This window comes from Microtus ochrogaster, chromosome 15 (assembly GCF_000317375.1).
Source record: "Microtus ochrogaster isolate Prairie Vole_2 chromosome 15, MicOch1.0, whole genome shotgun sequence".
In the NCBI taxonomy this organism is placed as follows: Eukaryota; Metazoa; Chordata; class Mammalia; order Rodentia; family Cricetidae; genus Microtus; species Microtus ochrogaster.
In genome coordinates this window covers 45,792,799-45,808,730 of record NC_022017.1, presented here as the reverse complement: position 1 = coordinate 45,808,730, position 15,932 = coordinate 45,792,799, and the positions used below count along the sequence as shown (strand labels likewise).

Genomic DNA, 15,932 nt, shown 5'->3' with positions numbered 1-15,932 from the left:
TGAGTCCTGGAATTAAAGGTATACACCACCACACCCAGCTCTTCCTATTACCTACAATATAGAATTTTCCGGAGGAGAAGAGCATTCTTTTGTCAGTTTGTATTTGAGAATGAGATACCCAGCACTGTAGGAAGTTAATTACTTCCTGACAGTTCTAAGCCAGAGTGGTCCTCTTGCCTCTCCTGGATGACAACACAGACTTATTTTCCGTCCTCTCTCTGTTTCCAGGCAGCTGCTTCACCTCATGTAAAAGGCAGAAAATACGATGAAGATTTTTCAGCGTGAGATGCGGTACTGGTTGCTTCTGGCTTTTTTGGCGGTTGGTTATTTCTGCATCATCGTCCGGGGTCAAGGTAATTGAAGACCCAGGAGCCAGTCTCTTGGGTTCTCCATCCTCACCATCTTTTTGTTTGTTCTCCTGTCTTCCCAGGCAGGACATCCGTCAGCTTTTATTCTTTTTTACCAACTGGTTACAATGTAGCAATGGAACACACCACTTACAGGGTTACCATGTCACTGGAAACTGGGCATAGGCATTATGGTGAAGTTGATTAAAGAGAGGGTGCTGAAAAGCCATCAGAGTTGAATCTGTGAAAATCAAATCTTCATGTTGCCAGATCAGCTAGGTTAATAAATGGCAATAGATTATATATATGTTTTTCCCATATAGTCTATAATATATTTTATTTTTTGGAGACCTAGACTCCTGTGTAGCCTTGGCTTGCCTGGAACTCTCTATGTATACCATGGTGGCATATAATTTACAGAGACTCAGCCCCCTCTGTCTCCTGAGTTCTGGGGCTTAAAGTTGTATGTTGTCATACCTGGGACCTATAGTATATTTATATCACTTTAAATTTGATTCCTTTTTTTAGTTCTTTCCTTAAAACTGAGTACAGTTTAAGATTGTTAAGGGTCTAGTAGAGGTTTCCACTAATATGTGACTTTATTTTGGCCTTTTGGAAAAAAGAGTTTGTGAAATCTACTCTTTATATTAGCAAGATATGTACTGTTGCAAACCCCCTTTCTTCTAAGTCAGTAGTTGACAAACTGCCATCCATGAGCTCAATCTGGCCCACTGTCTGTTTGGATAAACTTGTATTATATGCACACTTGTTTACATATTGCGTATGGCTGCTTTTACATTAGGGTGGCAGAAGATACTACTGTCTGGCCTTTTACACAGAATTGTGCTATTCATGAAGTCAGTGCACATCACACACAGTTTGAATGCCTCTTTAACTAGACAAACACACGCTTCTGCAGAAGCTTAACTGCCACCTATGAAATATCCATCACTAGAGCAAAACGCATGAATGCAATGAGGTAGTTTTAGGAATGTTAACGTCTCATATCTGGAATTGGCTGCAAAAATCAAATGCATGAACCACCACACCCTGCTTCTTCAAAGCAAGGCACACCTGTTTGAAAAGGAATGGAGCTCGACCCTTGGCAAGTTCACATAGCTGTCATGCACCTGGGACTGACTGCTGTATTTTTATCTACTTCAATGAACACATAGTGAGCAGCTAGGGAGACAGATTCTGCTTGTCCTATGTACACTGGCAAAAGAAGGTTTTTGGAGGCAATTTACTCCCTGAACTCCACGATGTAAGACCCAGGTCCGTAGGAATGAAGCAAGTCACAAAAATGTTCAGCCATGCAATCCCGATCTTGGTTTATTTAGAACCTTTATTTGTGGATTGGAGTAGACATCTCTATGCAATCTCTTCAAGGATGAACTGCCAGATCTACCTTGTCAGCCAGATTCTGCTTCAGATGAATGGTTAAGGGGCACATTTTGTGTGCCTGTGATTCACGAGCTCTGCTGAGTAAGAGAGTGTTTTTCCTCATCAAGAAGTTTCCTGGCCACCAGATAGAAGTTCTAGCGGATAATCACAGTGCATGTCCCACGGGACTGTGACGAAAAACAAAGGCCGGAAACCAAACGGACATTTAACTGCTGCTAATTTTCAAACAATTTTATTTTGTAGAGATAATATTGGTAACAACACTACCTGTGCTTGTGACTCATATGAATTCCAGGCATAGGCATAATTAAGATCGTCTGGCTGCTAAAATATCCAGTTGTTCCTAAACTGGGCATTGATGTCTGAAGCAGGCGATGTGGCGGAAGGGAAAAGTGTGGATATAGGAACCAGTGGTAGAAGAGATGGTTTGCTGAGTAAGTGTGCAGGCGGGCAGAAGAGAGGGAATGCACGAGGTGACGCGGAAACTCCTTGGCTGAGACCTGAGTGGATGGGACATTTGGCTCTGTTCCTTGTGTTGCTACTGCTTCTGTATGTTTGGTTACAAGAGAAGGTTTGAATTTTAGAAGGCATTTATGTTGAATAGATTAATAGACAAAGGGGGAATTTTAAGTTCAAGATACTGAGTTCAGCCTTAGACAAATATGTGGGGTTTTAGGTTTTGGGGAGACATACAGGTGGGCCTGGTAGGTGTGCCTTTGATGGAGTTTATAGGAAAAGTTTTAAGACCAGGAGAGTTTTTACTTGAGTTGTATTGAGTTGTATTTTATGGTTAGGACTAGAGACCTTTGAGACCCTTGTGGTGTTACTAGAGAGGGGTAGCTCCGCAGAAAGATGGCGATGAAGCCTGCAGAACACTCTCAGTCAAGAGTTCAGTGGGAGAAAAATGGCTGATCAAAAGTATCCAATGAAGAAGAAAGAAGAGGAAGAGGAGGAAGAGGAGGAAATCAAGGAAACTGTAAGAAGAGTCCAGGAACTACAGTATCTGGAAGTGAAGGATGGAAGATTGTGGCTGCGTGCTAAGACAGCCAAGTGAGGAAAAACTTCAGATGTCACGTGGACTCTGGTGTCTGAAAATCCATGAGAACTTTCAGAAAGTTTATCTTATTTCTACCATGACCACTCAGTTACATGTTTTGAGCAAGGAAAAGACATGCAAATTGATTTACTGTGTTGATTTTATATTCTATGAGCTCCTATGAGTTGGCCACTTTTGACATGACCTTTAAAAGTCATAAAGACATTGTGAACCTAGCTTTGAACAAAATTGAAAATATACAGACAGACAGATAGATAGATGATAGACAGACATACAGAAAGATGATAGAACGATAGATAGATAGATAGATAGATAGATAGATAGATAGATAGATAGATAGATAGATAGATAGAAGAGTCCTGAGAAGGGAGAGAGGAAACAGCAGAAAATTATTCATTGGATAAGCAGGTAGATTATAGAATAACATAAAATTGCTTTTCCTCCCATGGATTCCTGTGGAAAGTTTGCCAAACTGTGTTCAAACAAAGCACAGTGCAACACAGCAAGACAAAGCCCTCTGAGCTTTTGGTAACAAGTCTCAGTAAGAAGAAGATATAAGTGGATAGCCTTGTTCATTCCCCTTTGGGGTGAAATTCATGTATACACAAGTATTTTCTGTTGAGCCTAATCTCATGTCACTATGGAAGAGCTTGTTGACTTCCTCTGGGCTCCCTGTGTGTGTGCTCCAAACAAAACTTTACACTTGATTTTGTCTATTTGAAAAGATTAGTATTTGAGCTGACACAGATTAACTTTTTAATGAAGCTCACTCAAGCATTTGCGGGAAGTTAAGGACAGCATATATGAAAGAGAAAGCACGCCCCTTGTGCTTGTAGAGGAAAAAAAGACCCACATAGATTCTTGTTGTGTGAGATAAGAGCAATTATTTTTCTGTGACTCTTTACAGTGTTTCTGTTAATTCCACTTGCCCTTGCTTTGGCTCAAGTCCCAGTGCCTTCCAAAGGCGGGGCTTGGGGCGAGGAGGGAGCTGACTTTGAAATCTAGAACTGTCTCTTAATTCGTATTTATTCTTTGCACTGCATTTCTCCCCAAAGGCAAAACTGTGTGCTTCATGTCTATCCAAGGATTTCTTATTTTCGTGATTGTCAGAATATTTATGCTTCTGTTGGCGCTAGGTGTGACCTGACTTCTAACTGTCATGATGGGATGGGTGTCGTGTGATCTATTTGTAAATTAAATTCCAGAGCTGACCTTTGCTGGACCTCGTTGTGCCATTTGCCTCTCATTTTGTTTCCTTGAGAAGGTCAATGGAAGCCATGTCACTTTGGGGTCTAGATGACCATCTGCATCTCATAAACAGCACAGCCCATGCTCTCCCCACTGTTTTCCGCTGGCAGCTTAGAAAGTTCGCTGTTGTCTAAAGAGATGCTGAGGACCAGGAACTCACACAGTATTCAAAGGATAGCGGCCTAGGCAGGAAATCTACAGATGTCTACTGTCTAGCCCAGCAATCCCGAATGCTGTTAGCTTCTTTGCTCTTCTTGAGACGTCAGCACACCTGACATGCTAGCAGAGTCCACGGAACCTCCTAGGGATTGGCTTAGATCAAAGCCCCCAGCTGCTTGCTGTCCTGTCTCCCTTCCTAGGCCCCAGGTAGCTTTTCTCACCGGTGCAGTCATGCGAAAGCTTTTGAGTGATAAATGAAACCCACTGACTTGACTGAACTCAGAAATGCTATTTCAAACTTTTAATCCATATTTGTAAGGTTTCCCACAGGCGATAAAAATGCAGCTACACATAGATTTTTGCTTCCGAGTTGAAGACTTAGAAAAAGACTTTCTTTGTACCTTAAAATGCTGGACACCAAGAGAGCCGTTCTTGTGGTAAAATTGTGTTTTCCCGTTAGCCAGGAAACTTTTTTCCATTGTCTCAAGTTGAAACTGTGAAACCAATGCTTTTGTTGCGCTGTAAATGGTGCTCTCTACTTACAGGTGGTGAAGGATAAGTAAAGATGTTTTATTCTTGAGACGTGTCCTTCAGGGCTCACTGATTCCTCGTGCCTGGGTAGTTGTAGGATGGTGCCTCAGCTTGGGTTTCTATTTCTGTGATAAACATCACAGTCAAAAGCAACATTTCAGTTTGGATCTCTCAGGTCATTCCCCCATCACTGAGGGAAGGCGGGGCAGGTACCCAGGGCAGGTACCCAGGGCAGGTACCCAGGGCAGGAACCTGGAGGGAGGAGCTGATGCAGAAGTCTTGGAGGTGTGCTGCTTACTGGTTTGCTCCTCATGACTTGCTCAGCTTGCTTTATTATAGAACTCAGGACCACCAGCCCAAAGGTGGTACCACCCACTGTGAGTTGGGCCCTCTCACATCAATCATTGATCAAAAAAAAAATGCCTGATAGACCTTCCCATAGGCCAGTCTTATGGAGGCATGTTCTCAATTGAGAGTCCACCTTTCCCAAGTGACTGTCATTTGTGTCAAGTTGACAAAAAACTAACCAGGATGCGAATTGAATTTTTTGTTCATCAAGCTCAGTAAAGGGTGATTTGTTAATGTGTGTGTGTGTGTGTGTGTGTGTGTATGTGTGTGTATGAAGCAGTGCATAGATTCCACTGGGGCTGTCCTTTCCCCAGTATGTGAACTTGAACAAGGTTTTCAGCAGCTATTCCTTGGCTCCTTTATTCTAAAGTCAGATTGGTGACAAATGTTTGTGAGGATTTAAATGAGTTTTTAAACTCCATCATTAGCTAAAGGAAAAGGAAGGGGAAGACATTTTTATTGACCATCATAATGAATCAATTAATCTGTTTGAAGTTATGGTCCAGGCTTTGTAGAAAGTATCACATTTTCTAAAAGTAAGGAAACTGGCTTTGTAGGAACTGATCACCTAATTCAGGCTGCTTAACTGATCAATGACAGAACTGGGAATCAAACGTATGTCTGAGCTCCTATTATGCCTCATGTTTGCCCTTCTTCCCCAACCCTGGGTCCCAAAGAAAGGAAAGAAGGCTGGGCACAAGGTGGATGATGAGTCCTGACATTCTACTATGAAAAACTTTATTTGGATATTATACAGTACATATCCCCATGCCAAAAGACTTCTTTTGGAACCCTGGGGCATTTACAGAGGGTTCTGAAAGCTATTAGGAAGTTTTAATGATTTACAGGAAAGTAAAGAGATCTAAACACCTCTGTGAGGCCACTAAAGATCAAATATTGTCGCCTGAATCATCGTATGCAACCTACCTGATCTGCATAAATCAGCTTCTCCAGAAGAGTAGATCAGAGCTTACAAAACACGGATCTTGCATTTGAACCATTTCCTTATGATCACTACCTCTAATGTTTTATTTATTATATTAAAACAAATTAATAAATTAACTAGGTGTGTGTGTGTGTGTGTGTGTGTGTGTGTGTATACAGACAAGTTCAAGTTCCTGTCAAAGTCAGATAATGCCTTCAGATCCCATGGGGTTGGAGTTACAGGTGGTTGTGAGCCACCTGACACAGGTGCTGGGAACTGACCTTGGGTCGCATGCAAAGGCAGCACCTGCTCTAAACCACTGAGCCACGTCTCCAGCCCCTCTCAAATGTTTTACGTTGAATATTTTATTACCATAACATGCCTGAAATAGTTTCTTCAAATATTGCATCATTAAAACCATTTGATGCCCATAGCGGAAAACGTAAAGTCATACTTTCAATGGTCCCAGTAAGGCAGAGAAGTTTTCACGTTCCAAGTAGGGAAATACATCCTTGAAACAAAATGAAATCAGTTTGGAGCATTGGCTTTGGTTTCTAAAGGAGACGAGATATTCAGTTCTAACCCTATGTCTCAGGTCGGTGCTGTCTGACAAAGGGGTGTCCCTTGGGAGAAAGCACACACTCCCCCGCTGTCTTATTTCCCAGGCTGAGTGATTCATTGCTGGGGTTGTAGAAAGAACACCTTTGGAGGCTGATGAACTCTTGTGTCGTTTGGTCATGCTGCTTTGAGTTTTCAATTTAAACTTAAATGTTTCCACGTCTAAGCCATTTTGTTTTTCCTTTTCAGTGGCTCCTCCCACAAGGTTAAGATACAATGTAATATCCCAGGACAGCATACAGATTTCATGGAAAGCTCCCAGAGGGAAATTTGGTGGATACAAACTGCTGGTCACTCCGGCTTCAGGTAAAAACAATCCACTATGTTATCTGGGGGGCTTGTTGTGCTTTTTATACATGGATGGTTAAAAATGTGTAGTGCTGAATGTTGCTTTGGGAGTGTGTGAAAGACTTGGTTTAATTTAGTTTTTGAACTAGGCAAATTCTCCTCTCATCAAGGAAACAATATAAGGGCTGGCTCTTGGTCTCGGCTGTGACATTGAGTCTCCCTAGGTCAGAATTTCCGGAACATCAAAAATCCTCCTACCCATATTTCAACATATACTAAATACTTTTGATTCACGGATGCTGTAAAGATACAATACAACTGAGTGTGCAATTGTTGCACCTGTTTGAATAGGTTATAACTAATGAACTTTATTGAATGATACTCAGCAATTACACATCAAAATTATAAAGGTCAACTAGACATTGTGAAAACACACTGCAACAGGAGAAGCACAAACTGAATAGATTTATTGGTCATTACATAAAGGTGTGCTATAAAATTGTGATTAAATTATGGGTAAAGCTTTCATTTTCATGTTTTATAGTTCTATTATAAAGATAAAGTCAGTCAAGGCAGGGCATGTAGGGGAACTGAATGGGTGTCACGGAGACTCAGAGAATCCACATTGGCTTTCTTGAGCCCTAATTATACTTCCGTTAGAAATAGGGAGGTCTGGGCAGGTTATTTAGCCCCTGAGAGCCTCAGTTTCTTTTTCTGTAGGATGTATGAAACAACATTGGAGCTTCGTGGGCATGCACACAGCATCTCCCAGAAGCTTATTTCAAATACAAAATATGAGATCCTAGCCCCAAACTTCTGACTCAATCTGAACTGTAAAAACATCCCCTAAAGGATTCCTATAAAATTGGAGTTTGGGGAGTCCTGATTGTGAAGGCCAAAGGAACTAAACAGCACACGTACCGAAGTACTGCCATAGAGTGATTGCTCAGGGACCGTCACTGCAGGGGTGCTCCTCAGGAAGTCCCTCAGCTGTCATCCTTACATACAAGTACACGAGAACTCTCCAGAAACCTCATGACCTCCATGCATCGGTTACTTGCTGCTGTGGTAGAATGTCCCGCACAAGCGATTCAAGGGAGAAAAGGTTTATTTTGTCTTCTGGTTTCAGAGGGTGAGTCCCTGGTTACTCTGTCCATCATGGCAGTTGGCATGGGCTGCCGAGAGAAACAGCTTGATTCCCAGCTGCCCTGGTGGCAGAGTGGGAGAGAGAGAGGCATTGTTGTACTTAGCTGCTTTCTCTTTTTTCTCCTTTTTCTTCTGACCTGGATCCCCAGCTTGTAGAATGCTCCTGCCCATATTTAAAGTCCTCCCCGCCCCCTCAGTTAGTTGTCTACAGATACATCTGCACATGCATATTGTTCCCATGAATGCCAGAAGGGACCCTGGTTCCTCCTGAGCTGGAGTTCCAGCCAGGTGTGAGCTGCTATGTGGGTTCTGGGAATCAAACTCTGGTTCTCTGGAAGAATGGCCAGTTCTTTCAACCATTGAACTACTAAACTAGCCCCAACAGATAAGTTCCAAATGATGAGGGTTTATGAGACAAAACTTAACACCTTGAACACTTAAGGAAATGGGCTTTAATAAGAGAAAACTCAGTTTTGTCCTTTGGCAGCAGGACGCATGAATAACAGCAAGAAACATTTCTGATCTAGATATAGATTTGGTTGGAATTTAATTAAAATTTATGATAATATATGCTACATTTGATTAATTTATACCTCTCCAAGGGCTGTTAGAGGGACAGGAATTTTGGATTAACTTTCCCTTTATTTCGGGTTGTTAATTACTGCCAGAAATTCTAGGGGGGAAAAAGGTGTTTTTGAAGTTTTGCTTAGAAATTCAGGATTTAACCACAAGCATTTTCAAGAAAGCCTTAGTTGTTAGTATAGTTTGATGGGGATTTTTGCAGTTTTTTTTTTTTTAAGGAAGCAAGCTGTCTTTTAAGAAGCCAGTCAATGAGTACTTCCTTCTGTCTGCATCTTGAAGCAGTGATGACCAGATTTCAGATAACTAAGTTTATGATTATGATTGGTGATTCAAGGATGCTTTGTATCTCTCCAGGGAGCAGAGGAAAACAACACCAGCATGACTAATAACATTCAGTCAGCTCCTGTGTCCCCCCTCCCCCACACTTTCAAGGGGCACTCACTCCTCTTCCCTTTGAAGACTATCTGGTGTTGAGAATCTGCTTTCCAATCCTGTGCTACCTTTTCCCTTAGATAGTCATGAGATAGAGTGCTATGATAAACTTTTTTTTTTTTTTGGTTTTTCGAGACAGGGTTTCTCTGTGGTTTGGGAGCCTGTCCTGGAACTAGCTCTTGTAGACCAGGCTGGTCTCGAACTCACAGAGATCCGCCTGCCTCTGCCTCCCAAGTCTTTTGTGACCGGGTTTTATCTAGCATGGGCAACCATTTGTTATCTAAAGCAGACAGGATATGCTGGACATGAGGATGAAAACTATATTGCTCTGTGCACACATGCATTAGGTATGTGTGTTTCAAGCGGTGTTACCGTCTGATATCTATCAAAGCGTACTGTGCCTGGTAAATACATACAACCGAAATTAAAAATATTAATGTCTTTGCCTTTCAACAGTCTCGCATTGTGGTTAATAAAAGCTCTCAGAGCATGTAATTACTTGCGGCCTCAAACGAACTCACCTTTCTGTTTCCTTCCAGGGGGGAAAACCAACCAGCTGAATCTGCAGAACGCTGCAACAAAAGCGATTATCCAAGGCCTTCTGCCAGAGCAGAATTACACAGTTCAGCTTATCGCCTACAATAAAGACAAAGAAAGCAAACCGGCTCAAGGCCAGTTCAGAAGTGGGTATTGACAGTCTTTCTTTCTTTCTCTCTCTCTTTCTCTCTCTCTCTCTCTCTCTCTCTCTCTCTCTCTCTCTCTCTCTCTCTCTGTCTTTCTTTCTTTCTTAAAAATTTCCACTTCTCCCCTCCTTCCATTTCCCTTCCTCTCCCTCTGCCCCTCCCCTCCCTCTCCAGTCCTAAGAGCAGTCAGGGTTCCCTGCCCTGTGGAAAGTCCAAGGTCCTCCCCCCGTCCATCCAGGTCTAGGAAGGTGAGCATCCAAACAGACTAGGCTCCCAAAAAGCCAGTACATGAATCAAAACCCAGTGCCATTATCATTGGCTTCTCAGTCAGCCACATTCAGAGATTCCGGTCTGATCACATGCTAAGATCGCCGGGCAAAAGCTGACAGTCTTTAAGTAGCTCCAGAGGCTCTGGGCTTAAAATACTGGATGCATGAGGGAGGCTTTTGAGATAGTTTGCTTTTTTGACTTCTAAATGAAGACATTCAGTGAGTCTACCTGTCCTCAGGTCCAGATGATATGTTATACTGTTTGAGATTTCCCCCATTAGAAAAGGTTTCTAGGTTTTTAGGTTTTCGGTTTAAAGTCAGTCCCGCCACCCCTCCACCCCTTGTTGGTACTCCAGTCACCAGCATCCTAAATTGTTCCTGAAGTACGGGAAATGATGTCTCTTAAGGCCGATGAGAAACAGGAAATGGGAGAAAGAGAAGCAGCACATTTCTTTTGGAAAAAACAAACAAACAAACAACTGGAGACTCATAAGTTCCAGGACAGCCTAGGCTACATAGTGAGTTCCAGGGTAGCCTAGTCTACAAAGCAAAAACCTGTCTCAAAAAAAGAAAAAAAAAACAGAGGGAAGGAATGAGAGGGAGATGGAGGAGAGAGAAGGAGTGAGGGAAAGGTGGATGCAGCGGAGATAAAATCTCATGACATCATTTCAGATACTTCTGTAGCAGTTTAGGAGGCAGGAGACTGTAGCACTACACCTGACAGGACAATTTGTTTCTGATTCTCTTCCTACTTGAAGGTAGCAACATTCATTACACTTTCTATGTGACCTTGTGGCTCAACCTCCACCGAGACCTAATTTTCAAAATTCAAATATAAGTTGGAGTTGTGGTCTGTTTGGAGCGCTTCCAAGCCACCGAACTTTTCTCCTTGGAGCTCCAAGGAGAAAAATTGGCCTCTGCTCGAATCAGCCTGCCCATCTAAACAGTGGCATGGTAGTGTTCCCCTTCCAGGAACAGAGCTGCAGATCCCCATGTTTGGAATTATTCTCGCTATTTCCCGGATTCCTGTACACCCGCTAGCCTTTCTTAACGCAGTTTTCCCTCACATTAAACCGACAGATGCATCTTGTTTCAGAAAATGTAAGTGGCCTGGGTCATAGCCCAAGTGTGGGTGGGGCGAAAGATGTAGATTTGGAAATAGCCTGGAAAAGATGAGATTTTAAGTTGTTGGACAATAAATTATAGGCAGAGATGCAAGGCCACTTTAGTATAAGGTCATGTTTTAGGAATGAAAGGAGAAAAAGCATCCAAAGATGAGAATATAAAAGATAGGGTAGTGAAATAGGAAAAAAAAATGCAATTATGTCTTTGCAAAAACTGAGAACAAAGATTTTTAAAAGAGGCAGTACACTTGATTAAGAATCCAGAGAATGGGGTCTAAAGATGGGTATAAAATTCTATTAATGCACCCAGTAAGATTAAAGTATCTTAAAATTTGAATTATTGTTCCTAGGTTGAAATTAAATTTCTTGGTGTCAGGAAGACAAGGAGGGTTTTAAAGACAGGATTACTAGGACTGAGGCGGTAAGCCCTGAGCAGATGAAAGAGGGACCCTTTCAGCAAAGGCAAAGAAGCCAGGGGAAAGGCAGGGGAGGGGTGTTACAGAGTGAGGGCCAGTGGGACCATCTCCTGGGAAGAATGACAAGGATGGTTGGCGAAATTCTATCCCCCATGCACCTGACCCTGCCAACACATCTGCTCACTTCCTTCACGCAGATGAAACAACTAAATGACAGATCTTGTCGTTGTCATTGCTTTTCGTGCAGAAATTTGACGTTTGGTGGTGGTCTTGGAATCTTTGGAAGAGCAGAGAACCAAGGAATGGCAGGCAGGTTGCTGCGGAGTGTCCAGCATAGAGAGCAGTTAAACTAACGTTGCAGGTGGCCAGGAGTGTAATATAGGAATGGGGGCCATTTTCAGCCCCCGGATACTGCCTCCTTAAAGTGACAAGCTCACCATCTAACTATCAAGACTATTTTTTTGTCATCATCAGTAAAGGTTAATTATAAAAAATGATTTCATTATGACATTTTCATACGTGTTCATAATTTTTATCATATCAGCATTTCATTACCCTTTAATGTCCCACCCCACTCCCACTGACTCCCTTACTCATCCCTACCAGACTCCTTCTGCTTTGACGTTTTATTTTTCTTCTTAATTTGACAACCCAGTGGGTTTCATTAGGCTTACATTATCATGGGTGAGAGGCTGCTTACAGGAGCATGGACACCTGGCCGGTGGGTTATAGCTATGAAGAAAATGTTAGAGAAACATTTTTTTTTAACCTTGGGCAGAAGATATCAGTTGTACAGCTGTTTGAAGTGTTAAAGTGATAAACTAATACATTTATCTATGGTACACCCTTGGCCTAAGCCATAAGGACTTTTCACACCGTGTGACTAGGCTGAAGAACATATCAGGCCCGACATTTGGAAGGGAATTTGTGCCATGGTACTAGTGTCTAACCATACCTTTTGGTTTTGCAGGGGTTTCAGTTAAACACATTGGATATTTTATTTATTTATTTTTTTGTTTTTGCATTCTCAACCAAAGTTTTCCCTCTCTCCTCTCTTCCTAGTTTCCCCTCAACCCCCCCCCCCCATTCACTCCTTTTCTGTTTCTCTTCAGGAAAGGGCAGGCCTCCCATGGATATCAAGCAAGGGCCAGCCATGGTATATCAAGTAGCGGTGAGATGAGGTCCCCTCTTCTGTTAAGGCTGAGTGAGGCAATCTAGTTGGAGGAAAGGGTCCCGAAGGCAGGCAACAGAGTTAGAGATAGCTCCTTCTTTCACTGTTTGGAGTCTCACAAGAAGACCAAGTTACACAATTGTGACAGTAATGCATAGGTCCTAGGCCAGTGCCCTGCAGGCTCTCTGGTTTTCAGTTCAGTCTCTGTGAGCCCTTATGACTCTACATTAGTTGATTCTATGGGTTTTCTTGTGGTGGCCATGACCCCACTGGCTCCTACAATTCTTTCTCACCCTCTTCTGCAGTATTTCCCAAGCTCTGTCAAATGTTTGACTATGGGTCTCTGCTTCTGTTTCCATCAGTTGCTGGATGAAGCCTCTCTAATGACTGTTGGGCTGGGCACCAATATATGGGTACAGCAGAATGTCATTAGGAATTAATTCATTTGACATTTAATTTTTTCCAGTCGTGTTTGGTTCTATCCTAGGACTCTGGGGTATCTTGCTTCTGGGTCCTGGCTTTCAAGGGTGAACTCCCTCTCATGGTATGGGTCTCAGGCTGGGCCAGTGATTGATTGGTCATGCCCATGATTTCTTCCCCATCTTTTACCCCAGTACCTCCTTATAATCAGGACAAATTGTAAATCTAAGAAGTTGTGTCTAGGTTGGTGGCCCAATCCCTCGAGTGGAAATCCTGCCTGAGTACAAAAGATGCCGGTTCAGGCTTTGTATCCCCCATCACTAAGAGTCTTAGGTAGGCTCACCCTTACAGATTCCTGGGAGTTTCCTTTGCTCCAGGCTTCTAGCTTATTCCAAAGATGCCCCCCATGTTCCAGTGGAGTCTCCGAGTACTCTCCCTCTGCTTTTCCCCCGTCCTGATCCCCCCATTCATTCACCCCCATCCACACCCCTCCTCCAGTCCACCTGTGATGTCCATTCTGTTTCCTCTTCCCTGGTGGATCTATGTGTTACCCCTTGAGCCCTCCTTGTTATTTGGCTCCCCTGGGTCTGTGGGTTGTAGCACGGTTATCCTTTACCGCTAATGTTCACCTATGAGTGAGTACATTTGTCGTTCTGGGTCTGGGTCACCTCACTCAGGATGATCTTTTCTAGTTCCATCCATTTGCCAGCAAATTTCATGGTCTCATTGTCTTTAACAGCTGAGTAATACTCCGTTGTGTGAATGTACCACATTAAAAAAAAACATTAATGCCACACGTTCCTATATTTCTTTTTTCTTCCAGTTAAAGATTTAGAGAAAAGAAAAGATCCGACAAAGCCCAGAGTCAAGGTTGTGGACAAAGGAAATGGAAGTAAACCAACTTCACCAGAAGGTTGGACATTTATGTGTTTAATTAATTTAATAATCAGCGTGGTTGACTTAATTGTGCAGATGAAACATAGGTAGTTGTTTTGTGAAATCTGTTACAAAGTTTGCCACTGGCTTTTTTTCTCTCTGCCTTCCCAATGGCTGTCAGCATTTGGTTGGGGGTTCTTCCGTTCACCTGTCTACGGCTAAACAAGCATCCACATGGAAGCTGTCCTGACATATTCCTTGTGTCTGCTGCTCCTTCACTTTAGGGATTTCCCTTGTGGATACTTCCGGGGGGCAGGAGTCCGTGGTAAAGTGTCTCTTCCTCTCTGTTCTCACTTGTGCCCCTCCTCCATCATGCTATGTATTTTTAAAACTAACCAAATTCTGCTGACGTCCTATCCCATGTTTTGACGTATAGCATTAATATTTTATAATTTCTACTAGCTTGTCTTCTTTAATTAATGACTTAATTCAAATAAGTTATTAACTTCAAACATGTGGTGATCTTAAACATATTTGTTATTAGTCTCCGACTCTATTGCACTATGCTCAGAGAATGTGGTATGCAGGGATATTTTTAAGTTTGTTGAGGTATTTTATTACTTAAATATGGCCAGCGGTTAGATTCAATCCACATGTCCTTGAGAAAAATGTATTTTAATTTCCTTCACTAATGTTGGTCCACTTCTATTTGAAGCTGGCTATTGTAAATACTTGTAATGCTGGTGACATATAATGAGAGTTTTCTTTTCTAGGGAAAATTCACTTTCGTTATTTCAAATGATCCCTTTTGTTACTAGTCATTCAATATTTGTCTCAAAGCTGCAGTGTCTAAAATAAGTGTCATCATACCCTCATTACTGGGTGTAGTCACAAAACAATCCATTGTTTTTAACTGTCACTATACTTGTGTTCCCAGGTTTATCCTGGGGAATCTTATGGAGAGATTGCATGGCATTTGAACATTCTATTTCACAATCATTATGTTTATTATAACTGTGCTGCTTAAATTTGCTGAGATTACTAATAATTTTGGATGTATAATTTATTTCTTTTCTTTATATATGTATATATTTATATTATTCTATATAACACACACACACACACATATATATATCTCCACAGTTTTCATGTTCTTTTTCCTTTATGGTTTCTGTTCTCTTTATATGTGTTTTACCCTCCTACCAACCTGGGGAATGTTCATTCTTTTGTATTTCTTTGATATGATTGTATTGAGATTTAAGAGGCATATGAAACTGAACAAAGTCTACAAGTCACTGATAGCTGTAGCACATGCCAACAATCCTTCCAATGCTTTCAGGGTACCACACTGTCTTCTGTCTACCAGTTATGTCTCCTACTTTATTTTGTGACATCTTGTATTTTATCTCATGCCCATTTCACACAGTTCATTTAAGCCTGCTTTTTTAAAATGTTTAGAACCTCAAAGTGAGAAATACAAGTCTCAGTATCCTAAATTTTTCTATTGATATGTGCAACCATAGAAACCATTTTAGAGTTGCTCATCTGTACGTATTACAAAATAGGCAAAGTAGACAGACACACAATCTGCTAATTACAATTTGATATTTGCTTGTAGCATATGGTATAGAAATGAGATTCAAAAAGTTCTGGGAACCAGGCCTGATTTCACAGATCGGTAATTCCAGATCCTTTGGAAGCTGAGGCAGGAGGATTGTAAACTCAAGACTTGCCCGGGTTGTGTCATGAGTAAAAGGCAAACCTGGGCAATGTAGAAAGACACTGTCTCAAAATAAAAAGCTGTAACACAAAGGAGCGGGGTTGGGATGTAGCTCAGGGAGAGAGAGCATGCTTGGGATGAAGAAAGCTGTGTTAGTGCTTGTATTCA

At 41.9% G+C, this 15,932-nt stretch overlaps 1 protein-coding gene across 1 annotated transcript in view; it reads left to right on the top strand.

Moving 5' to 3' along the window:
- Col14a1 (collagen type XIV alpha 1 chain) overlaps positions 1-15,932 on the top strand; it is a 180,041-nt gene that overhangs the window by 19,939 nt on the left and 144,170 nt on the right. The window contains exons 2-5 of the mRNA XM_013348949.2: positions 229-353; positions 6,827-6,943; positions 9,625-9,768; positions 13,992-14,081. Of these exons, the coding sequence (XP_013204403.1) occupies positions 266-353; positions 6,827-6,943; positions 9,625-9,768; positions 13,992-14,081 (439 nt within the window). The 5' untranslated portion in view covers positions 229-265. The remainder of the gene's footprint in view (positions 1-228; positions 354-6,826; positions 6,944-9,624; positions 9,769-13,991; positions 14,082-15,932) is intronic.